We start from the raw sequence: 26,549 nt of genomic DNA on the forward strand, positions 1-26,549 counted from the left end.
TTGTTGTTTTTTGAGTTTAGAGTTGGCTGTTACCAACTCCAAAGATGCAGTCTGGCCTCCATTTCCATGTCCCGCAGAAACAGAGTTCCATAGAGTCCCACAGGAAGTGCCCTTACATGGGACTGTGATTTTAAAGTTTGTAGAAATGGGGAAAATTCTATATGTGATGAGGTTCTTAGACAATACAGGATTTCAGCCATACAGTGTTATAGAATATAATGAGATTGCACTTTTCCTATAAATGACAATTCCCTATTTTCTTTGCATATTTGGCTAGCTGGGCTTGCTTTTGTTTGCTCTTCATGCCATGTATGGAAATAGGTTATCAAAATGTATTATTTATTTATTTACTTCATTTCTACCCTGCCTTTCTGACCCAAATGGACTCAAGGTGGCTTACAATTCCAGCAAAAATTCAGTGCTGGTAAAAACCAGGAAAATCCTAGCAATTCATGAACATTAAAGCACATATTGAATTGTTTTCCCATGGGCTACTGGACATTTCTGATAAAATCCACAGGACACTCTAATACCTATCTCATCAATTTCTTTTCTGATAAACATCGCAATTGCAGTCATCTATATTGCCACTTACATGACCAAATTTCCTAATGAACATTTATTTTTCATTATAAATCTCCTTCATGATCTTTGTTAGTCACATAAAAGACCTATTCTATACCTTCAAAGATCTCATTAGGAACTTACAGAACTAAGCATAATGTTTTGATGTGAACCACACCTTTACTGTCCATGGCTCATACCCTAAGCAAGGCTGCTGCTTAGTCCTCCTGCTCTTTTTGGTTTTCTATTGCTGCTGCAGCAGCAAGATTAGGTATCTCTGAGTTGGTTTTTGCTTTATGACATCTGAGCATTTTCTTAGTATTTTCTTCACTTTCGGATGATGATAACTGGGTTGGAGTCATCTTCATCTCGGGGAATATCCTACTTTACTGTACATTCTGATTGAGGATCCAGAATCCACTGTCCCCTGCTGAGAATGACAAATCATATGCTAACCAGCTACTCTTATGATACTCTTGTTGAACTAGAAAGAGCAAAGTCTGCACCTACTTAGTAGAAAATGTCCCTGAGAACTCAGTGAGCATGTATCAAAAGCTACTGTTTCTAATAGCAAGGGCTCTCTCATTGTTGTCCTTCGGGATATATTTGGCAGAGGTGCCACCCTAAGATTGCTTATAGTTTGAGTTTCTCCTGAAAACCTTTAGGGCCCTGGGAATCTTCACCCACTGCATATAGTGTTATCTTGAGATTTAACACTATGCTTGTGCTTAAGGCCAAACTCTTCATGCCCTTAGCTATCTATGGTCTCCTGCCAAGAAAGCCTGTGTTCTTCATGGCACTCAGGTAACCAGCAAATTATATCTTTGTCATTAGCCCCCATTTTTGTGGTTCTACAGAAATGTTGTACATCCTAACATTATCTTTCCTCCAAAAGTATTATCAGTTATGTACTGTTTATGTTATTTATCTGCGTAGATTAAAAAAAAACCTTTAATCAACTTCCTTCCCACTGTCTTAAACTGTGTTAAGACCTCTTGTCCTATAGTGGTCAGCAGCAGGACAGGGAGATGAAAGGTGATCAATGATCAAGTTTATTCTTTCTTCATACTACCTTGGCTTCCTCTGTCTATTCAATCCAGTGCAACATTGGGAGGGGAAATTGAGTGGGAATCACTTACACTGGAGCCTTTGATAATGCTAGCACAACTCTTGCCCAACCACCTGCCCCCATCCTCAACCTGACATCTAGAAGAAGTCAAGAAAGGAGCATCATGGAGGCTTTAGACTTCCATTATCCTGCCTCAATGTTCGCAACCTGTCTGCTTGTAACAGTGGGAGGGGGCACGGTAAGCAGGGGTCATGACTACATAATCTTTGACAGTCCTTGTTGGCTTCCACACACACACACACTTACCCACCTACCAGGCAACTTAGGGTTTAAGTCAAGCAAGGATGACCATCCTGCCTGTGACAACTCTCTTGTCTTGGGGGCAGCCAAGACGAGAGAGTTGTTCCAATACCCTATAACCTGATAGTTGGCTCCTGTCAATGCCGATTTAACTGCTGTATGTCAAGAAAAAGAATACAGCCCCCTCACATGACTACCCTCCCCCTGATCACTTGCCATGTTGGGGGAGCAGAAAACGGGTCAGTCTAGACTGGAGGGGTAGAAGTAGTCCTCAAGTCTGTCAAGAACTGAGAGACAAATCAGAAAGGGGCTTAAGGAGAATTCTCCTCATTGCAAGTTTTAGGTACTTGAGAGACTCCTTCCTTGTGTTTTTTTTCCCCTTGAGATTTCAAATATACTACAGTGTGACTCCTAACAGGAACACTGTCAGGATGTTTTTATGAGAACTGTGGAAATATGATGCTAAAGATCTTTTATCCTGGTTGTGTGTTGAGCACTAAAATATAAAGGTTTCTGTAGGTCTAAAGTTCTTAAATTCACTAGAGCTCCAACAAGAGTGTGCTTCTTTTAAGGTAGCCACAATAAACTGACACATGAGTTGGACTGCAGGCCTATTCCTGATGTAGTATGTAGCCAAGCCACCATAGCATTGTTTGCTTCAGCAAGTTCTATAATGGGATCTCTAATATAGAACATTTGTTGAGCAACTATTCTTTTTTCTGGTTGTATTGCATTATTGCCTAGATGTCAGAGCAAGCTATGAAGCTCATTGTGAAATCGTAGTGCTGTCTTCAGTTCTTCATTTACCAGTCTTTCTACCAGCAAGTAATGCTGTATCTCCCACATGCTAGTATATAGAATAGGTGCCTGCCTGTAGTTCTTTAAGTAGTCATCTATAAATTCACAACTCACAGTATTATTCTCTTATTAAGGGGATAGTAAGATTCCCTTTTCAGGTTTTTTTTTCTGAGTTTCTGTTTTGGCAGACTGGGATGTGAGGAAATGGGCAGGAGTTTAGGCCAAAATGTGAAGCTCAGTTCTGAAAGGTTCCAATCCGCTTTGTGCATTTGCAAAGCAATCCATATTTATGAGTTCACAGATGGCCACTTGAGAAACCAGTTACGTGGAAGCAATCTACTCTTCTCCAGATCACTACACATTTTCATTATGGAGATTGGCACTGAAACATGTTGCCATACACTCTCCATGTACAATGATAACCTGTTGCAGTTTAGGGGAAGAGATGACGGTCTAGTCAATACCCATATTCTGTGACTGTATATTTTAATACCCATATCCTATTATTGTGTGTGGAAGATATCTCTAATAAATTGGTATTGTCGAAATGTTGCTTTCAGACTACTTCAGGAGAAGACGTCCGTGACTTTGCCAAGGTATTAAAAAACAAATTCAGAACAAAAAGATACTTTGCAAAACACCCTAGAATGGGTTACCTGCCTGTCCAAACAGTGTTGGAGGGAGACAACATGGAAACGTGAGTAAAGCCAACAAACAGTATCTCTTTTGATATATGCTCTTTGAGCACCCCCAATTGGCACCTGATCCCTAAACTTCCTGACTGCATAAAGCCTCTTTCATTTCTTTCATTTTTGTTTATTTTGGCTGAAAGGAAAACGCAAGCTGACGTTTCAATTGCAGTTCCCGTTACCTTTTCTCACATTGTAACCCTCCAATAATTTGAACTTCAGTTAGCAAAAGCACAGTGTAGGCTATCTCACTGATTTCCTTGAAATACGTTAAAATTGATGTAATATGGAAATAAGTAAGAAGTCAAAATTCAGCCAGTGAGACAGAGAATTCTTTATCTTTTCTTGATCTCTTTCTCTTTTTAAACATCAGATTTTCCTGTTCAAATGGCATTTCAAGATTTTTCTGCTGTTAGTAGAAGAAACACATTCTAATGGCAATTGCACTGCAGCTTGCTATATCTTTTTTTTTCTTGCCTCCCTTTTGTTTGTCACTTTTGGCTGCTTTCCATGGACATTCATTTGGTCTATTGGATTTTCTCGTTTTTGGGTTTCTTTTTAACTTTCTGTAATTATTTTGCTGCTCAGTTTTTTGCTGCCTCTCTCTTCACCTCCTCATTTTTTGTCTTGCAGTCCTGTTACTCTGATCAACTTCTGGCCAGTAGATTCTGCGTGAGTACTTTTGCCCAAGTGTGCTGCTATTGCTGCTGCTGTTGCATTCCCTCATTTTTTGTGTGTTTAATTTTTTTAAACATGTGTTCATTCTGTTCTTCCTCCCTTCCTCTGTCAAATTTTCTGGAAAAGAAAACATAAATTTATTCCAGATTAATCAAAAGGCATTTCTGTAGGGATTACTGCATTTCATCAGATAGGTACAGAATAGAGTTTTGTCACAGATGTTACTTTTGAAGTCATAGAATCTAACCTCTATTTGGAGACTCATTCTGTTTTAGTCATTGGGTTTTGGTTTTACAATATTTTATATCATATGGAAGTATGTGCATTGAATAGTTAAACTTCTAGATTAAACATAAGCAATTTTGCTTTGAAGAAAAAAATCGCTTTGAGATCTGACCATGTATTATCAAGAAATACAATGATGTCATTCAACCTATATTTAGGGATATTATTTAATGTTTTTGTGTAATCATCCAGGTATGTATATGATTGGAGGAACACTTTTGTTTATGCACAGACCTGTGGAGAAGCACATGCTAATGGACATAGTATCTGTGCTGTGCACGTGTTTCTGCATCCCTAAGTGCTGCAGTTGGCTGAAAGCTAGAGTTTCTGGTTATTTTGTTATATCATAATTACAATTCATTCATCAGAATCGGCATTTATTTCAGAACTGCCAAAAGTATGGTTGTGATTAATCCACTTTTTTACATCTTTATTTCAAATGATTTCAGTTGGGTTTTGTTCACAAGTAAATCTCTTCCACTGAAACTGGAAGCTCTTACTATTTGGGATGAAATAAACTTACTGACAAATCAGTTCAGTAACAGCAGATATTAATAATTATCCACTTTTGCTTTATTATAAATAACAGCTTGGCATAATTTTAAGATTGATAGTTATCTTTTTGTCCTACTTGATATGCATATTGACCAAATGAATGCTTCTAAACTTTTTCTGGAATGAGTGATCTTTGCACTCTTGGCTTACAAACCATATTTATTAAAATAAGCGGCACTAAAATTGGACATAGAGCATTATCATAAATGTTCATGTATAAGCTGAGGGCAGGTTTTGGAGTCAAAATTCTGGATTTGGATATGGCCCATGGATCATATCATGTCAAGGGTCATTCCACAGGAACAAGAGAGCATCAGTACCACTTCTGGACCGGCTGCTCCTGGCTGCCACAGCCACCCTCTTCCCACCCAAGGATTCAAAAGGGCTTTTCACCACTCTATTCAGAGAAGTAGGTGGTTCCTTTTTGATTAAAATTAAGATGATAAATCCTGTTAAAAAAGGGAAATATCCCCTTCTCTAAGCAGAGTGGTGAAAGTTGGAGCTTAGTCTTGGCAAAACCCAAGAGAAGCAGAGACCCCCTCTTATTTCTCAGCAGTCCTTTGAGGGGAGGTGCCAAAGAGCAGGCACAACTGCCATTTTCCATTCAGGCATTCAAAGACCAGAAGCAGCACTATAGTGGAGGGAATAGAAGAGGTCAATGCTTATTTTAGGTTCTCCTTGGGCGGACTAAGCTCTCACATTTTATCACTAAATGCAGAGATGGCGGTGTTCCCCTTTTGATAACAATTAAGGTGCAGTACTGATATGGATATGGAAACCCAGGTTTTTTATGTTGATTTCTTTGCACAAAATTAAACAGTTTATGCATGAGTATGTATGATAATTCATAGGTATACATACGGAGCAGAGGTTGTTGTGAAAACTAACTGCACTCTTTTGGGAAACATAGTAAGGAACCAAGAAATTAACATTCTGGTGTTTACTGCATTTTTAAAGATCTTCACAGAATGAATGTTGACGACACTTATAACAATCCTGCTTTGTCTACAAGCCATTTTCTATTTTTTTGTTTTGTTTCATTCTGTTTTTATACCATATTTGTTAAACAAATCATAGTACAGGCAACTATGTTGTTAAAATAAAATATCGTAACCCAATATATAATAAAATAGTCAGCTGCAAAATGCACAGGAAAATTCACAGGTCATAAATATTCAGGCAGACAGATCAGGCATATTCTCATGCTGAAATGTCAATACAATTGGTGTCAGGAGTATTTCTTGAGAATATGTGCTCTCACCTTCAAGTAACACAAACTTGGGTAATATTTTCAATAGATTTTCTAAAACAACATATCTACTGTTTTAGGCAGACCCTGCTAGTAAATCTGGGGCGGGGGGGCACCCTTTTTGTCAGAGACTAATTCATCAGCATCTCAACACATTATTTCCCTACCGGGAAGAATAACAGGAAGTCTCCAGACATTCTGGATGCATTTGTTTAGAAGTGGCATAATAATCCCCAACACTTGAGCTTCAGTAGAGTCAAGCAGGACTATATAATGTCCATAATATACATACATATCTATCTATCTATCTATCTATATATCTCACTCACTCTCACACACACTTTTGGAGAAAGTCTGGCTTCTTGTCATGCTCCACTAAAGATAGTGGCAAGCAAAATATAGACACCTAATTTTGGGCACACAAAATTAATGTCTGACATTGATGTTCTGTTATATTTACCATTGTATAATGTATAATTAAACTTTGTAATGAAGACTTGGTTTGTAAGTTGCCTCCTCTGCCATACTCCAGGGAGGCTTTTAAACTGCAACTAGGATTTAAAACTAGGGACCATGTATTTATTAACAGTTGACAATAAAAAGATGCACCTTTGGAATCAGATAAAAATAAGTAAAGCTCATGTCGTTTATACATGTGGCTGAGCAGCAAGACATGGGCACAGTGTGACGAAACCTGATATATACTTTTTTTTCATGTCAGGAGCAATTTGAGAAACTGCAAGTAGCTTCTGGTGTGAGAGAATTGGCCGTCTGCAAGGACGTTGCCCAGGAGATGCCTAGATGTTTTTCCATCCTGTGGGAGGCTTCTCTCATGTCCCCACATGAGAAGCTGGAGGTGACAGATGGGAGCTCACCCTGCTCCCTGGATTCAAACCTGGAGTTAAACCCTTGTGCCGGCAGAATTGCTGACCAAAAGGTTGGCGGTTCGAATTCAGAGATGCATATAAGTATCATAGGAATGTGCTTTATTCTGAATGAGGGCATTGATCCATATGGCCCAGCATGATTGACACTGACAGATAGTCGCTCTGCAAGTTTTCAGAAAGCAATGTCTCGTGTCCTATCTGGAGATGTTGGATATTGAATATGTAACATCTGATATGGAAAGAACATAATCTACCACTGGTAATCATGATAGGTGGATAAATATAAATCTCTCATTAACTTGATCATTCTCACACATATATGGCTGTCCTAGGTGCATGCATACTTTGTGGGTATTTTGAAACACTTGTCATTGCATTTTTCCTTTTAAATCAAAACATTAGTGTTTTTTACACAAATAATCTCAACATATGTATGGCTCCTACTTGTTATTTCAGTAAACTGCAACGTAAAAAGTGGCTTAAATTTGGATGTTTAAGTGTATTAATCTATTTCTGTAGTACACATTAATTTTTCTGTGAGCCAGTAGTGTATATTAAGAAACTAGGTACCAGGTTTATTTTCTGGAAGTTGCATACACAGGCAAGGTATTGTACATTTCAATGTATAACTCCACTAATTTAAACAAGAATAGAACTTTCCATGTAAAGTATTACAGTAGAAACAAAAGCAAATTTAAAAATAGGAAAAGGGGTGTCGTGGCATGTGAAGGAGATACGGCTTTTGTTTGTTATAGTAAAAACAACAGGAAATATTCAGTTAAACCTGAATTCCAAGCACATATTCTCCTTCTGTTGAGTAAATGGAAGGATTTGTCTTCAATTTAGGAGCAGAAAAGAGAAATTAGAAGTGAGTTGATTTGCTCCAAAATAGGACAACTTTGTTCACAGTGTCAAGTACTCAGAAAGTAACAAAACTCTGAAATATAAATATAGCAATTATACTGCTGATATTTCTATGAATGATGTAAGAAACATGTTTTTTTGCACTATTGATGGACAAATTCCTTCGCCCATTGTCTAGAGAGTGTTGGTGTAGCTTTAGCGATGTTGGTGAGCTAAGCTAATTACACAGTGGACCCTAGTAACACTTGATGTTTCATTGTGAAGGCTGACCAGTTGAGCTTGGAGTACAAGCCCTAGAGGACTGGTGACTTCATTGGTAGCGTAGTAAGATACAAACAGCTGGAACAGCAAACAAATGTGGAGCAAGAACTTGAATGGCAAAGCCCAAGTGATGAATTGGAATTCATACAGTGCTGGGGTAACAACATACTATAAGAACTTTTAAAATCTCACAGAGCAGCAGTCAGAACTGCTTGGTTATGGCAGTATTTGGTAATGTGACAAATATTATACAGCAGTTTTACAGGAGACTGAAAATGTGGAATAAAATAACTTTAACACTGTGTAACTCATACTATAAATACCTATACTCTGTTTTTCAGTTCTCTTCTTTTACTTGCAGTTATTTCAGAACCTCTGGTTCGTTCCTGTCTTTGCTTTTCACCTTGAAAAAGGCAAAACATTTTTAAAGTTCTTAATTTTATATTTTATCTCTTTAAGCTCACTCCCTATTTTCATTAACATAACAAAGGCAGTCATAGTTTGTCTGCTTTGTACATAAACTGATGCCTGGGAAACTTACTTTCTATTCTTGCCTAATTACATATGATACCCAGTCTGACAACTCACATCTTTTCCTCTTCCCTCTCCTCTCTATCTTCATTTTATGCATGTAATTTAGCACTTAAGATAAGGAGGCACGGCCAAATGCAAGTGAGTGCTGGCAATTTTAAAAAGCTGAAATGTGTCAAGGAAAAAATAACATTTCTGAGCTGTTGGTAAAAAAAAAAAAATGCCACCAAGCATTTTGAAGGGTCCTGATCTGCCTTATAAAGTCATACCATACACTCGGAGAAAAATCAAAATAAACTAAAATAAATTGCTTTGGCAATTGTGGTAAGATCAGAAAGCATAATACAGTAGACCTGCATATTAAGCAAGAGATTTGTTCCAGAATCCTTGGTGTAATACAGTTTTCACATAGACTGGAACCTTATTTTTCTTGCCTGAAATGAACAAATTCTTTGGCTTTGAGCCAAATAATACCACAGGATCATGTGAGAGATCCAACAAATGCCTAGAGAAATGCTCTTTTTCTAGGCTTCTAAGTACAGTTGGGTGGAACTGTTGACCATAGAATAGCATGGGAGGCCAATGGAGAACAGTTCTCTAGATATTGCTTTTCTAAGCTACACAGTTCCATGGAAGACAGTGCAGTTCACCTATAAGTGAAACCACATTCAGTGAGATCACATGATAAGCCGGCCTTTTGTAATAAATTTGAATCTATTTGCTCAGTTTCTTGAATAAAAATTACTCAGAAATACGCAGCTCTCCTGCAAGTTCTTTTAATAATAATGTCTGCACTTTGCCAGAGATTGATTATATTCCATTCTTTTTTAAAGCAGCAAATCTAAGGATATGCCTATTCATTGTAAAACGGGAATGCAATGCAGAATTTGGAAGCAAAACAAAGGAAAAATCTTACTAAAACATTTCTATGTAACTATGTAGTATCAGGGTGGTGCAGACTCAGTGAAGCAATGTGCAGCACATTCAATTATATTCTAATCTTAAAATAGTATTTTAAAACCTCATACAAATTAATATTTACAACTTGACACAAACCAAGCCATCTCACTAAGCCTCCAATGCTTGCTTGAACAGCCAGCATTTAACTTGATGGTAAAATAAAGGCAATTTTGGTCCAAATGGGAAGGTGTTCAGAGCACTGTAGCCAAGAAAACATCTTTACTTGAGGCATAACTCCCCTTGAGGAGACAAAAGGAGAGACTTACAAAAACACATCTTTCAAAATGTTAATGACTGGGGAGATGCATTATCTCATATATTGAACATAGACATAAACATATCTTCAGTCAGCTTAACCTTTTAAAATCGGTGCTATATATTTGAGATGGAAACTGGCTGCCACATTTGCCCTAGTTGTTGCTTCCATATTGTCTTCAAGGGCAGCCCACAATCCAGTAATATAAATGAGAAGCAGACAGTTCATTATGTACTGTGGCCAAATTTTCCTGACTAAGATAGGTCATAGTTTGAGGGCCAGCAGAAACTGGACAGAAACACTCTTGAGTCTGAGCTACTGAGGGCACTTGAGCTTGCCGTGACAAACAAATCATTTAGGAGGATCCAGTGAAGGGTGATCCAAGGTTGTATGTATGTGGAACAGACTGGTGCAAAAGAGGAAATCCATTCATTTCCAGGTTTTCTATAAGCAATTGGAACATCATCAGCCCCTTCTTACTTCATAGTGTTTTCCTGTTTGCAGGAGGAGGTCTTCAACACAGTATCTCATCCCATCCTCTTTAGTTATCTATCGGGTTGGATCTCTGACAAAAATTAAAATATTTTCTCTGTGACTGACATTGGTTCAGGTGTCTTTGCTGAACGATGATATCATAGGCAAGAACTGTAGTTTAAAGAAGAAAGGAAAACACACTCTGAATCTGTTCTTTGCCAGTCTTTCTAAGGAAATGTAGCGCTGGTGTCATGGTAGGGAAGCAAGCTTATCTATAAGAAATATTTTTGCAAGGAATTCTGGATAGAACAACTAGTCTCTGGTTTTGAGAATGCCTACAACCTCTGAAACAGCTATTTATTACTGACATTTTTTTCTTTATTTCCACTAAATATTTTTTTGCAGGTAGCTTGAGGAAACAGACGGATCACATGAGTTTCAAATACAACAGTCTAGGTTTTAGACTTAGCATGGCATTCCAATGTGAAGCCAGTAATACCAAAGTGCATTTTCTTTCAAGGAATACTAATTGTTTAATTAATCAGTGTTTTCTGCCTTATAGGCCTGCTTCGTCCCCTCAGCTTTCACATGATGACACCCATTCACGCATTGAACATTATGCTAGCAGGTATGAGACCAGGTGGATTGTCAGGCAAATCTTAATGTGAAACAATTAGTGATTATTGTTTTTAAGAAAATCACTATTGTCATAATCACAGACATTAATTAATGAAGTTAGAATCATTCCAAGCTCTAGGATGAATGGTGTATGAGTTTACTAACTTCTAATAATCAGCTTGCCAACTAACATGCATGCAGAATGTCTGCATGATATCTGGAATGTATATAAAGTAGGAAACACTAAAGCATGCTATCGTTTACCACTAACACTCAACTTTTGCACAGAACTTCATTACATATTTTTCTTTTCAAAGGTATACTTCACAGGATTTCTACAGTGACCATGTGCTACAAAGTGACAATGCCTGTCAAGTATTTGTGAATCTCAGTCCATAGGTCATAAATATAATAGCTTAGTAATTCTGCTTCTGAATGTTGTAGGTGAAAAAGCCACTGTTTTGAAAATAATTATATAACAAATCTATAAGTTACATCTTTAGATTGTTAAACTTCTAACATAAAAATCATAGTACTGGCTTAAGTTCTAATCTTCATACTTTTTCTGCGCAAGCAACAGAAGTTGAATAGATGGATATTCAAATGGTAAAAAGTTGGTTTTCCAACTGACATATATATTGAACTGCACATGATCTTACATATCATTCCTTCAGCGTTAATAACAAGCAACAAATATAAGGGTTACTCTTTCAGGATCAATCATACTGATTTTTACAACTGTGAAAGTGTCATTTCCTTTCTCATATTTAGCTTTACTTTTAACAGGGAGAATATGTATTATTGTTATTTATGATATTTTCCTTTCTACACAGGCTAGCAGAAATGGAGAACACCAATGGAACATACCTGAACGACAGTATTTCTCCTAATGAGAGCATGTAAGTGTGCAGTTCACATGACATCTTCAGATGTCTTATTGTATGTACATATCGACAAAAGACACAGAAAGAATGATCAACAATTTAAAATTACATTTTGTGTTTCACATTAAAAGACAAGAAACAGTCAATGCCAGAGAACACAGATAACTTATATATGAATCAACCGATTCTAAAGTTTTAATCCATTGGGAAATTCTGTCAAATATACTTCTAAGCATGGAAATAGAATATTTACTTTACCCACTGTGGTCTTCCATGCACCTCAAATACCTTCCCAGGGAAACTTCCTGAGCTGTTCTCTAGGTGCAGAATTCTGGCACTGCTCTGCTAACATGATAGTGGATTTATTTTTAATTTTTTGAAAGCAAAACTTCAATTTCAGAAGAACACTATTCAGGAGCTAGCTCATGACAACCCGAGTAAGCACCATGCAAAGACGGGACAAAAGGTTCCATTATATTGGTGCAGCAACTGAGATGCTTTTCTCTTTTTTTAACCAAATATAGTCAGAAATCATAGCTTTTTTTTTTTTTTTGCTTTTTTTTTTTGTCGTGTCAGGAGCGACCTGAGAAACTGCAAGTCGCTTCTGGTGTGAGAGAATTGGCCGTCTGCAAGGACGTTGCCCAGGGGATGCCCGGATGATTTGATGTTTTTATCATCCTTGTGGGAGGCCTCTCTCATGTCCCCGCATGAGGAGCTGGAGCTGATAGAGGGAGCTCATCCACCTCTCCCCGGATTCGAACCTGCGACCTGTTGGTCTTCAGTCCTGCTGGCACAGGGGTTTAACCCACTGCGCCACCGGGGGCTCCAGAAATCATAGCTAAGATAATTCAAATCAAACATTTATTGTCATTATTAGTCATGCCTCACACCTAACTTAGGAGGCAGAAAAAGGCCTTTTTTCTTTTTCAAAAATGAGTCGCATGCTAGGGGAGCATGTAATCCCACAGGTATCCAATGTGCAAACCACTTATGTCTTTAAAGCTTGTTGCCAAAATTGGGAATTATGCCGAGAAGCAAATTGTCTTCCAGTATAGACATTTAAAAGGGGCTTTAACAGAATTTATTAGGGCGATTATGCTACTTTTTGGAATAATTGGACCAACTGAAGACTCATGTAAGGATTGCAGGTTAGGTGTCATAATACCACGCAAATCCACTCCGAAACTGTGCAAAATGCACTCCTAGCCACTGCTGCCATGAAGTCATTAATGGTAACATCCAGGAACATCCTCTGATGAGAAGGCTAACCATGTAAAAAAAAAAAAAAGATATATATATATAGAGAGAGCACTGAAATCCTATTCAAGATTTCTGCCATTAAGTCATTAGTGGTAACATCCAAGAACATCCTCTGATGAGAAAACTAACCATGTCAAAAGAGAGAGAGCTGAAATCTTATTCAGGATTCCATTTCCATCCTGGAAAAGATCCTATAGAGCAATGGTTCTCAACCTGGGGTCCCCAGATGTTTTTGTCCTACAATTCCCAGAAATCCTAACAGCTGGTAAACTAGCTGGGATTTCTGGGAGTTGTAGGCCAAAAACATCTGGGGACCTCAGGTTGAGAACCACTGCTATAGAGAGAGCAAGTGTGCGTGTGTGAGACAGATATTTCATGTCACCTATTGATCAGTTCCTCTGGAATATAACCCACAACACCTCGTATTCATTGGCAGTCCCATCTCAGTACTAACCACAACTGATCCTGCATACCTTTTGAAATCAAACAAGATTTGAGGAAATATAGGCCTACGTAGATGGAATTTCAGTTTGCTAGATCTCATCATTACTACCTCTAGGTAATGTTTAGAACACCAACATATTCCTCACTAGTAGATGAAAAAGTGAAATAGAATTGCTTTTCATTCACCCCTGAGAAAAAGGAGCATATTAGATATTAGTTTCAAATAAAAGTTTCAAAATAAATTTAAGACTTTATTTTTCTATTTTTGTTCAATAGCAATTGTTGCCATATAAAAATGTACTGTTGGAACTTGCTGATCTTGAGCAAACCTTGAATTTAAACACACATATACACAAAGGAGGTGATTAATTGGGCAGTATCTAAATGCAGTACATAAATAAAGAAAGAAATAGTAAGAAATAATTACATCAAATAATGCTCAGGGACCTCGTGTACTTCTAGCTGTTACCAAACTGTATAGTTATGTTAAGAGCAGCCCTTTTCTCCCCCTTATCCTGGAGGGTCCCATGAAATAATTTTCAGGTCTCAAGAAACCCTTGAATAAAAATTATGATGCCTATAACTCAAAAAAGTGTGTGTTATATATCAATCATGATCTCTTGCAGCATCCTAGGGTTCTAGGAAACCCTGATTGAGAAACCCCTGATTTCAAAGTTCATATGACTGTGGTGTGGCCGAACAACAGACATTTCCAAGTTTTGCAAGCATCATCTCTGCGACACTTCTGTTCTTTTCTAAGTCTTGCTCCTCAAAGTATTTCCAAAGATGAACATAATCATTGTAATTCAATTTTACCAGCCATTTTCTTCTCAAAGTTTAATCTTTTTTTTTGGATTTATTTTATAATAGTATGAAATTTCATTAAATTGAATAATAGAAGGTGCACCGTCATAACTTCCATGAAAGAACTTTATACAACAAATGCAAAGCAAATTTGAAAAATAGAAGAACTGGCTGTAATCCAAGAGAATGCATTAGCGTGATGATTATATGAACCTTACAACCTTACAAAATTTTCAGTGGACTATGAAAGACTCAAATCTTCCTACTTACCATCTGCAGTAGAAACAACTGATACTAATTCCATCTGATTGCAAGACAAAAAAAAAAGGAATAGCATCATAGTTCTGTAGGGCAGAGATGTGGCCATTCTGGAGGGAAATACTATTCTGCTATGGGGAATGCATAGCTAAAGCACTCCTGAGTGATGGCCATCCAACCATCCAAGGGCTACACTGGTCCTATCCCAACTAGTCTTTATCTATAGGCCACACATTTCTACCTTTTGATTTACCATAATACCTTCTAGAAGCCAAGCCAAACTACATGTTTGGGAATAGCACTCTGAGATCTGTGGGGATAAAAAGACACCTTTCCTATTGCTGGTCAGAATTGTTGCTTAGTTTTCCTCTTAACCATATGGGCAAATGTTATTTAATGCTATTCACATTCTTCTTCTTTTTTTAAGAGATGACGAGCATTTGTTAATCCAGCACTACTGCCAAAGTTTGAACCAGGAATCTCCCCTCAGTCAACCTCGAAGCCCTGCACAGATTTTAATTTCTTTGGAGAGTGAAGAAAGAGGTGAATTGGAAAGAATTCTTGCAGACTTAGAGGAAGAAAACAGGTGGGTTTCCTTAGGTAGCATTTTCATACCTACAAACATGCATGAGGTAACATTCAAACCAAGTGTTGTGATATATGTTGCCTGTAAATTTATCATATATGTGTGAGCAAGCAAACAAGTTTTCAGTGTTTAGATATGGAAAATGAATGATCAGTATAGATTCCATGAACAAACAGATCTTTATATTTCCCTAGATTCATATATGAAACACTCAAGTTTCCAGTGGGAGCCATAAAGTGGGTTAAGTTTTCCATCTATTCTGTTTTCTTACTGCTTAGTTTATTTCTTCAGCATTCCCATTATTAAATAAGCATATCCATATATTTTGAGTTTTATAAGTGGGTCAAAGTTTTGCTGATCATTGAATGCATCTCATTCTCTTTCACATCATCCCCTTTTTTTACAGCTTTGAAGATGGTTCCATATAGCCTAGATTGGTGGTTCTCAACCTGTGGGTCCCCAGGTGTTTTGACCTACAACTCCCAGAAATCCCAGCCAGTTTAGCAGCTGTTAGGGGACACACAGGTTGAGAACTACTGAGCTAGTGGATACCAAGAGCTCACTGTACTTTAGGGTGCATATATTCCAGCCTTCCCCAGATGACCTCCAGATATTTTGTACTGCAATTCTTGTCACCTTTGGAAAATGCCATGGTAATTGCAGGCCAAACCATTTGGAAAGCGCCAGCTAGCAGAAAGTTGTCTTCCCTGTCAAACTCAATGGTACTGACTTCTGAGTAGACATATTTAAGATTGTACTCTTCAGACATAGGATTTCTGGGAGTTGAAGGCCAAAACATCTGGGGACCCACAAGTAAGAACCACTGACCTAGATGAATGGATTAGCACTCTGGAGAAATCTCTCAGGGAAAAAGTTCATGTCAAAATGATTTCCACTAAGGCAGTGGTTCCCAAATTTGGTCCTCCAGGTGTTTTGGACTTCAGCTCCCACAATTCCTAACAGCTTGTAAACTTGCTGGGATTCCTGGGAGCTGAAGTCCAAAATAACTGGAGTACCAAAAGTTGGGAACCACTTCAGTAAGGGATAGACACTTTTTAGAGGCAGTTTAGTGGCTTGCCTTATGGTACTGAAAGTTTTTTAACACACAAGTCTTCTGTGCATTGAAAAACTATTGTTTGGCTTTGGAACAGAGTAGCAGTAGTAGAGAATATTAGTACACCTTAATTCTCATAGACTGCTCCTGCAGAAACAGTGCCTCAACTAAGAGTATGTAAACAAATATAGACTGGTTGGTAAATCCTCTCTAGATAAGAGACTAGAGTGGTGGATCAATGACCAACTTAATCAGTCTAGAATGAAACTGATCTTCCAGATTTGTTTTAGCTTGAATTCAGAGTTGAGGTAACTGGCCCATAACTGTCTGCAGTAGTTACTTTTTGCAAGGGTGGGGGAGCAGCAGAAATTTATGCCATCTTGTTTGATAAGCAGCTATTTTTTTTTTCAGTAACAGGTTATGAGATGCTTTCCCTAGAGAAACCTGTCTGACACCTATGTTGGGTCTTTTTCAGTAGCAGTATCATGAATGTTTATTGACGTCTATAAGAAGTGTGACATTTTCTAGGTGGCTGCGATTTGCTACTTTTCATTGTACCATTTGTTACTAGATAGCCCTTGGCTCTACAGAATAAGATACCACACTTTTTTGGAAGAGTTACATGGATACATATGTCAGTGGAGGAATACACATTTTATAGTTATGGGGTATTGGAGTGGAAGATTATCTTACGTTATCACTGATATTACAGGGATGTTCTGCTCAACGGTCCCTAGAGAGCTGTTAAATCCCATACTTAGCAGTCCCATTAGGAATGGTAGCAGTGACTTCAAGGAGAAATTTTCATTTAACTTTGAAATTGCCAGATGTGGGGGCTTCACAGCAATGTTACTAAAGAAACTGGAGAAGATATGTCCTTATCACCTCGCCAAAGGGGGAAAATTTCAGTCTTCAGACTAAAAATTGCCCATACACAGCCTAGTGATGAGCTTGTAACACATTCATTGTATCTTGGCTTTAAATTGCAGTGCTGTATGAAATCGATCTGTTATACCTGGTGTGACAAGATTTCAGTATTATATTCATACCCTACAGCAACGATTTCACAATTTCACTGGACCCCTTAGCCACCATTGTAGTAATGAGTAAAAGTTAATGGCAAAACTACTGCCAAGAGCTACATGACTCCTGGTTTCTGCACAATCATTCCTGTAATTTAATGAAATTGAGCAATTTAAAGATTAATAAGTTTGTGAAAGCTGCTTTCATATAAACTACTCCCCAAAATATTCTGTAACATTAAATTATACATAACACAGAAAGTACTGAAGAGAAAGCAACTATGCAATCATTTTAAATTAGATTTGAGATAGACTGAAGAAGTTATAAACAGGTCCTTCTGTTCACATGGAAGAGCAGAGCAAATTATTCAGTGCTCATAGAGCCATGTGAGTTTCTTCAGAAAAATCTAAATGTGCACACATACATATATAATAACAGCTTCATGGAAGCTATTTTAAAAACTTTTTAAAATTGTATTTTGATATCGTAATATACTGGCATGGGAAGTGAGGAGATAGAATAGAATAGAATAGAATAGAATAGAAAGTGGAGTAGGACAGAGAAGAGAAGAACAGCAACCTTTCTTATAGATAAGTAGTATATGCCCCTTGGCACTACAGAATTTTAGGCTTACTTACTTACTTAGGCGATCCCTCGTTGGACGAGTAAGATGGTCTTCCATTATGGATTTCCTTGTGGGTCCGTATGTGGCTGTGGAGCCCTATTCTTGCTCTGCATCTTCTTCCGCAGTGAGGGCATTGGTTTCCAGGTGGAAGGTGGTCCCGGTCGGGGTTGGCTTGACGCGCTTTCCTCCTGGCACGTTTCTCTCTTTCACCCTCCACTCGTGCCTCCTCAAATTCTGCAGCACTGCTGGTCACAGCTGTCCTCCAGCTGGAGCGCTCAAGGGCCAGGGCTTCCCAGTTCTCAGTGTCTATGCCAGAGTTTTTAAGGTTGGCTTTGAGCCCATCTTTAAATCTCTTTTCCTGTCCACCAACATTCCGTTTTCCGTTCTTAAGTTCGGAGTAGAGCAACTGCTTTGGGAGACGGTGGTCAGGCATCCGGACAACGTGGCCGGCCCAGCGGAGTTGATGTTGGAGGACCATTGCTTCAATGCTGGTGGTCTTTGCTTCTTCCAGCACACTGACGTTTGTCCGCTTGTTTTCCCAGGAGATTTGCAGGATTTTCCGGAGGCAGCGCTGATGGAAACGTTCCAGGAGCTGCATGTGACGTCTGTAGACAGTCCACGTCTCACAGGCATAGAGCAGGGTTGGGAGGACAATAGCTTTATAGACAAGCACCTTGGTCTCCCTACGGATGTCCCGGTCCTCAAACACTCTGCTTCATTCTGGAAAATGCTGCACTTGCAGAGCTCAGGCGGTGTTGTATTTCAGCGTCGATGTTGACTTTGGTGGAGAGGTGGCTGCCAAGGTAGCGGAAATGGTCCACATTTTCTAATGTTACGCCATTAAGCTGTATTACTGGCATTGGAGAGGGATGGGCTGGTGACTGCTGGAACAGCACCTTGGTTTTCTCAATGTTCAGTGACAGGCCGAGCTTCTCATATGCTTCTGCAAAGGTGTTTAGAGTGGCTTGTAGATCTTCTTCTGAATGCGCACAGACGACATTGTCATCAGCATACTGGAGTTCTATAACAGCTGTTGTTGTAACCTTGGTTTTGGCTTTCAGTCTGCTGAGGTTGAATAGCTTGCCATCTGTCCGATAGATTATTTCCACTCCGGTGGGAAGCCTCCCGTCAACAAGGTGAAGTATCATAGCGATGAAGATGGAGAATAGAGTTGGGGCAATAACACATCCCTGTTTGACACCGGATTCCACTTTAAATGGGTCACTTTGGGAGCCACTGCTGTCCAAGACTGTTGCCATCATGTCATCGTGGAGGAGCCGCAGGATGTTCACAAATTTGTTAGGGCACCCGATTTTGTGGAGGATGGTCCAGAGAGCGCTGCGATTCACTGTGTCGAATGCCTTTGCAAGGTCGATGAATGCCATGTACAGAGGTTGGTTTTGTTTCCTGCATTTTTCTTGGAGCTGTCATGCAGTGAAGATCATGTCCACTGTTCCTCTGGAGGGGCGGAAGCCATTCTGAGATTCTGGGAGGGTGTCTTCTGAGAGGGGCAGAAGGCGGTTTGCAAGGATTCTTGCGAGGATTTTCCCAGCGGAGGTTAGAAGGGAGATAGCTCGATAGTTTCCGCAGTCTGTTCTTTCCCCTTTTTTGAAGAGGGTGGTGATGGTGGCGTCCTTGAAATCTGCTGGGATTTTCTCGGTCACCCACACTTTTTCTATGAGCTGGTGGAGTTGGTGTGTCAGCTCAGGTCCTCCCTCTTTAAAGATTTCAGCAGGGATTCCATCTGGTCCACTGGCTTTGTTATTCTTCTGTTGGTTGATGGCATTGCTGACTTCTTCCAAACTAGGCAGTGCTGCAAGCTCATCCCTGGTTTGTTGTTGTGGGATTTGTGAGAGGACCTCTTCGGCCACATTGGAGCTGCGGTTCAGGAGGCTTTGGTAGTGTTCTTTCCAACGTAGTGCAATTGAGTTTTGGTCCTTCAGGAGTTTGGTTCCATCTGATGAGCGTAGAGGCTGTATGCCATGGTTTCTTGGTCCGTAGATGACCTTTGTGGCTTTGAAAAATCCCTGAGCATTATGGGTATCTGCCAGGTGTTGGATTTCTTCGGCCTTCTTTGTCCACCAGATGTTCTTGAGTTCTCTTGTCCTTCTCTGGACCTCAGCTTAGATCTTTTTCTTAGCAGCACAGTTGATGTCTCTCTGCCATGCTTGGAAGGCTTTCCTTTTCTTGTCAATTAGCTGTTGGATCTCGATGTCATTTTCATCAAACCAGTCTTGATGTTTCTTGGCTTGGTATCCAATAGTTTCTTTGCAGGCTTGAATGATGGAGGTCTTCAGTTTGTTCCAATGTTCCTCGACATTTTCGGGGTGTACTGTGGGTAGATGGTCCTTGAGTGCTGTTTGGAGATGGGCTCGTCTGGAGGGCTCCTGAAGGGCTTGGGTGTTCATTTTGCGCCTTGCCTTCCTTGGAGTCTGCGCTTGGGAGCGATCTTGATAGCCATCGAGGATCGAATTAGCCTGTGGTCAGTCCAGCAGTCGTCAGCACCTGTCATGGCTCTTGTGAGGAGCACGTCACGGCGGTCTCTGGCGCGTGTGATTACATAGTCTAAGAGGTGCCAATGCTTTGACTGGGGGTGCTTCCATGATGTCTTGAACTTGTTTTTCTGGCGGAAGAGCGTGTTGGTGATGACAAGGTTGTGCTCCGCACGTTTGGTGAGAAGCAGGATGCCATTTGAGTTGCTGTTTCCAACCCCGTCGTTTCCTATGGTCCCTGGCCACAGGTCGAAGTCTCGCCCGACTCTTGCATTAAAGTCCCCCAGGAGGATGATTTTGTCCTCCTTAGGTATCCCCGATAGGACGGTGTCCAGCTGACAGTAGAATTTCTCCTTGATGTCTTCGTCAGCATCTAGTGTTGGTGCATAGGCACTTATGATGGTTGCCCGTTGGTTTTTGGCAAGATCGATTTGGAGGGTTGAGAAACGTTCGTTGATGCCAGTGGGTGCTTCGGTCAGATGTTTCACCAGATCATTCCTGATAGCAAAGCCAACTCTGTGCAGTCTTTTGTCTTCTTCGGGCAGTCCCTTCCAGAACTATGTTTAGGGCACCTTTTCTAGCCCCCTCCCCATGTGGGGTGAGCAGAGTGGGTCCTCAAAAGGGCTGCTCAGTCGCGGATACAGCTGCCGAACTACTCAACTGCCTCAGACCTTGAGGTAGAACGACTGAGTCCGTACCCACCGCCCATGTGCCAGTCTGTGACTAGGGGCTTCCAGATTTCACAGTCCTGCCCCCGTCGCCACTCGCTGATTGCCATGGGGCTTTGGTTGGTTTGTTTTTTTTTCTTGGAAGACGCCTGTGCGTGGGTTTTTTTAATGTGTGGAGGTCAGTGCACAACTGATCAACACACAGACTTCACAGAGTGAGGTTCCACTGGTTGTGTAGTTTAACACAATGACCGTGGCTTCTCAGTCTGTTGCAGCCTTCTTCCGCCTTCGCAGCCGTTGTAACATGTACCATGTTATCCTCCGCCTGCTCCGCCGTTGAGGTCTTTGGGTCTTCGGACTGTGCTTGGTCTGGAACCTCCCCCGCGGCCACTCCTGGGAGTGCACGACTCCAGTTGTTGTGCCTACAGGTTCATCGGAACGCGCAAGCCCCCTCACCACGACAAGGTGACAGTCCATCGAGGGGGAATTTTAGGCTACCCTTTTTTAGGCTACCCTTGCCTAATCCATTATCTCAGCCATATTGTGGATGGGGCAGCTGGAAATTGAAATCTAAAGACAGTGTGTAGGGTTTTGCTCCCCATCCTGATAGAGTTGAAATTGCAGGAAAGTCTGGGCTACTATTTTTTTCCAGAGGTACTCAGTATAGAATATGGTATATTTGAATTCGAAAAAACCACAAGAGGCATCTAATCCAACTACATTCCATGCAAGAATGCAGAGTTGCAGTATTCCTAAAAGATGTATACTAACCTTTGCTTACAATATCCAAAGATAGAAAGTTCATCACACACATGTTTTGTAATTTATTCTTTGTGGTCTCTGTGAAATCGTACATTTGGTATTTCCCACAGTCAGTTCAGAATCTTCTACAAAGCCTCTGGGATACATTTTGCTGATAGCCCCTGCCCACACTCCCCAAGGAAGTATATAGCTAGTGGGAGGGGCTACAGCCTCAATTCCTTTTGTCCACCATGTTTGCAGCAGCTTAGGAATCTTTCTAAAGACTTTGAAGAGCTATCCTTTTGACTAGTCCATTTTTGACGACCCCTCTGCCACACTCTTTTGACTTTTGCTATCTGGACTGATTTCTGATGTGACTTGGACTGTTTTTTACTACGCTTCTTCCTCAATCCTTGGTTTGACCCAGATTGCCTCACCATTCTACTTCTCAGACCAGTAATGTCAACCACATTCTTGATAGATTTGAGTATAGGAACAAAAGGAGAACAACATCCCTTTTTGCTTATGGGAAGCAGCCCAATATCTGTTGTTCCTTGGGAAAGGCCACATGGTGCAATCCTGCCTCACCTGCCTCTCTTTCACTCCCCAGACTTGCATTATACATCTGTATAATTTATGAAATTCTCCTTTTCTGAACTTAATTGAGGCTAACATGAAAAATGCCTTAAAAAACCCCTCAATAGGTCTGTTTCCTTTTTCACTTCTCTTATTTTATGAATGTTCTAAAGAGATGGGTGAAATACACAGAGATGATTTATTTACTTCTTAGAATATTATACAATTATCTAAATAGTCTTTGTTTGGTTTATAAATGCCCATTTCCTTTAACATTATCTGAACTAAGGCAGGTGTTGCTGATTATGTTGATTATGTCTTTCTTCATTCAAAAATATAAAAAAATGAATGTTTTCGTATGCGAGAAAAACCTGGAAAATACAAACTGTAGGTATAATAAAATGTATAAAGGAAGCTTGTAACAGCTTTGAAAGAAATTTCTGATACAAGATTTTATAGATTCCAGCTCATTCATCAGATGCAAGTGGAGTCCATGAAAGTATAAGTACCAGTACTAGGAAGTCTCAAGTATGCTACAGAAGAATGTTTACTCTGAGTGCAGACTAATGCAGCTATGTCTACTACTCTTTAAGTGTAACAGTATAACGTTTTCTGGCAGAAAAGTGTCTGTCTATCCATTATCCCTGAGATTTTAATCAGTATTGCAGATCTCAGAGTGCCACAAATCAAATCATAAATTTCTTAAGATTATAATAAATATGAAAATGTAAGCAAAGTCAGACAAGCTATACAGGTTGTAGATCTCAGTTCTTACAGGTGCAAAATCTGTGTAGACTTCGCACATAATATTTATTTTTGAAACATCATACATGCAGCCCACTAAATGCCTCCAGTTTTCACAGTGAGGAAACTTATTTCTGGAGTAATAAAGAGTTGGGTGACCAAAGTACCTGGCATCTCCTTTCTCCTTTCTTATCATTCAGGGTTTCATGTAAAAGCCTTCTGGTGATTCACTCACAACAACTACACCACCAAGTGGAGGGTGCGCTGTGGGAAACTTTATTTCTCTTCAAGAGAAGTAAGCTGCCATGAAGCAGCGCTAGGATTTTGTCTTTTGTCACAACATTTGTAGGGAAAACAAGCTATTTTTAAATATTATAATGTTACAGAAGTAGCAAGCTATATTTTTACTCTCATTATTTAACTATCACTACTGCAAGACCAGTTGCTTCTTTTTAGACAAGCACAGTCATATCCCAATATCTATACATATAATAAAGGTGAAAGTTTGTATGCGGAGGGCAAAAGTGTGGCGGTGCGACGGGAGGAGTATGTGCCAGCGTTTTGATTGGCCAGCCTGAAAGTTCCAACATTCTGATTGGCTGCCGCAGTGGTGTTATTTGCATATGGCCTCTGATTGGCCAGCTTCAATAGGAGCCCCTGGTGGAGAAAAGAGTTCATGGCAGAAACGAGGACATGAGAAGGAAATTTGCATATGGTCTCTGATTGGCCAGCCTCAATTCCAAGATTCCAAGATGGCAAAGAGAGGAAAGGAAAAGGCCAGAGGGGGCTGGGTCAGACAATTACCAATACAGACCAGATTTGGCACACAAAGCCCCCATGACCCACTCAACATCCTACTGCAGTTTGGAGGAGGATGAACCATGGATGATGGGACTTGCAGTACCACCACTCACATTCTGAGACCGCTGTTAACCTCATCCAATGACTGATCAGGACCAAACTTGGCACATAGACCTCTCATGACCCACTTTATGCCTGGTGTGGTTTGGCCGGGGATGGACCATGGATTATGGGACTTGCAGTACCTTTGCTCAATTCTTGAGACCACTGCAACCCTCATCCAATTACCGATAAAGACTAAACTTGGCACACTGAGTCTCCATGACCCACTCTACATCCTGGTGCGGCTTGGAGGAGGATGCACCATGGACGATGGGACTTGCAATACCTGCACTCCCTTCCTAAAACCATTATAACTGCCAACAATGATGGATCAGGACCACAATTTACACAGAGATCCCGCATAACCCACTCTACATCCTGGTGTGGTTTGGAAGAATTTGACAATGGATGATGGGACTTGCAGTCACTTCACTCACTTCCTGAGACCACTGAGACCCTTGCCAATGACTGATGAAGATCAAACTTGGCACAGAGAGTCCCCATGACCCTCTCTACATCCTGGTGTACTTTCGAGGAGGACAGACAATGGATGATAGGACTTCCACTCTCTTCCCAAGACTGCTGCAACTCTCATCTAATGTCCGAACAAAACCAAACTTGGCACACAGAGCCCCCATGACCCACTCTACATCCTACTGCGGTTTGGAGTAGGGCATACCATGGATGATGGGACTTGAAGTACCCCTACTCGCTTTCCGAGACTGCTGCGACCCTCAACAATGACTGAACAACACCAAACTTGGCAAATAGACCTCTCATGACCCACTTTACGCCATGGTGTGGTTTGACTGTGGATCGAGCATGGATTATGGGACTTGCAGTATCTTCGTTCAATTCCTGAGAGCACTGCAACCATCATCCAATTTCCAATAAGGAGCAAACTTAGCACACCGGGTCTCCATGATGCACTCTACATCCTGGTGCGGTTTGGAGGATGATGCACCATGGATGATGGGACTTGCAGTTCCTTCACTCACTTAGTGAAACTACTGAGACCCTCATCCAATGACTGAGAAAGACCAAACTTGGCACACAGAACCCCCATGGCCAACTCAACATTCTGGTGAGGTTTGGGAGAGAACAGACTATGGATGATGGGACTTCAAGTATCTCCACTCCCTTCCGAAGATTGCTACAACCCTCTTCTAATGACCAATCAAGACCAAACTTGGCATACAGAACCGCCATTACCCACTTTCTCTAATAACCCAGGCAGCGCCGGGTCCCCAAGCTAGTTATGAATAAAAGCAATTATATTTATCTGTGCAAGCTCTCATTCTCAAATCTAACTAAATTAAATGTGAACACTACCAGACTGAAGACAATCTGAGGAATGCTTATTAAATGTTGCACTGCTTTATGTTTGGAGGTATATTAAATAATTATTACACTATTTACAGTATTATGCATGCACTCAGTAATAGGACAAATAGGTTTGCACTTCATAGCATTTATCAAATGACCAGCAAAGCTAGAGAAGTTTAATATTAGTTGTTTTCTATACATGTCATTAGATTTAAATTTCAGAATGCAGATGTAAATTCTGGAGGACTGTTGGAAAATACAGGGTTGGAATACGTGCATCCATGCTTGTCCACCATCTGCATGATATCTCATCAGAATGACCAAGACTTTTGATCTTGAAACATAAATATGCATTCCACTGTCACCGAACTTCAGTTAAGCAATTTGCAATAGATTTTAATGGCCTCCCAAACCTCATATTGTGAGATCAGGTGATGATGGCACACACTCCAGCTATAAAATGGAACACCCTGGCATTTTAATTACTTCTATCCTGTTTTCAATAGAAACCTGCAAGCAGAGTATGACCGCCTGAAGCAGCAACATGAAAACAAAGGACTATCTCCACTGCCATCCCCACCTGAGATGATGCCCATTTCTCCCCAGAGTCCACGAGATGCTGAACTCATCGCAGAAGCCAAGTTGCTTCGTCAGCACAAAGGCCGTCTAGAAGCCAGGATGCAAATCCTGGAGGATCACAACAAACAGCTGGAATCACAGTTGCACAGGTTGAGACAGCTGCTGGAACAGGTGAGTCATCAATCTTGCTTCAGCAGTAGTAGCATTGCTTGAAATATGAACACTTCCTGAAGCAAATGGTTCAAACAGCAAAAAGTAGATAAGATTAACATATAGCTTGAGAGTGATTTGACCTGTAAAAGATACTGGCTGCGCCCAACTATAATCCATTTTTTTCAGCAGAAACTATAATCAATAATTTTTCCTGTGTAGCTTGAGGTTGGACTGGAGAACCCCGTGGGTCTCTCTTAGCTGTATTTCTATTATTTTAACTCTGAAATAACATAATGTAAACATTGGCATTACCCACAATATAAATATGTATGCTGCAATGTTGTGCAGTCTTAAGAGAAAAGTATGACTGAAATCAACTAGTGATTCAGCT

General features: G+C 40.1%; 1 protein-coding gene and 1 long non-coding RNA gene across 17 annotated transcripts in view; one reads left to right on the forward strand and one right to left on the reverse strand.

Moving 5' to 3' along the window:
- Window positions 1-26,549, forward strand: part of DMD (dystrophin) — a 1,568,405-nt gene that overhangs the window by 1,522,219 nt on the left and 19,637 nt on the right. For 11 of the 16 annotated variants that reach the window (XM_067466757.1, XM_067466754.1, XM_060770144.2 and 8 more), the window contains 6 exons: window positions 3,292-3,428; window positions 4,054-4,092; window positions 10,983-11,048; window positions 11,872-11,937; window positions 15,116-15,274; window positions 25,933-26,176. In XM_067466757.1, coding sequence (XP_067322858.1) covers window positions 3,292-3,428; window positions 4,054-4,092; window positions 10,983-11,048; window positions 11,872-11,937; window positions 15,116-15,274; window positions 25,933-26,176 — 711 coding nt within the window. The remainder of the gene's footprint in view (window positions 1-3,291; window positions 3,429-4,053; window positions 4,093-10,982; window positions 11,049-11,871; window positions 11,938-15,115; window positions 15,275-25,932; window positions 26,177-26,549) is intronic. The other 5 variants (XM_067466752.1, XM_067466756.1, XM_067466759.1 and 2 more) reach the window with 2 other exon arrangements.
- The window catches only part of LOC137096724 (uncharacterized), a 103,259-nt gene continuing 80,688 nt past the window's right edge, over window positions 3,979-26,549 (reverse strand). The window contains exon 3 of the long non-coding RNA XR_010909661.1: window positions 3,979-4,215. This is a non-coding gene — a long non-coding RNA (uncharacterized lncRNA). The remainder of the gene's footprint in view (window positions 4,216-26,549) is intronic.

This window comes from Anolis sagrei, chromosome 3 (genome assembly GCF_037176765.1).
Source record: "Anolis sagrei isolate rAnoSag1 chromosome 3, rAnoSag1.mat, whole genome shotgun sequence".
NCBI lineage: Eukaryota > Metazoa > Chordata > Lepidosauria > Squamata > Dactyloidae > Anolis > Anolis sagrei.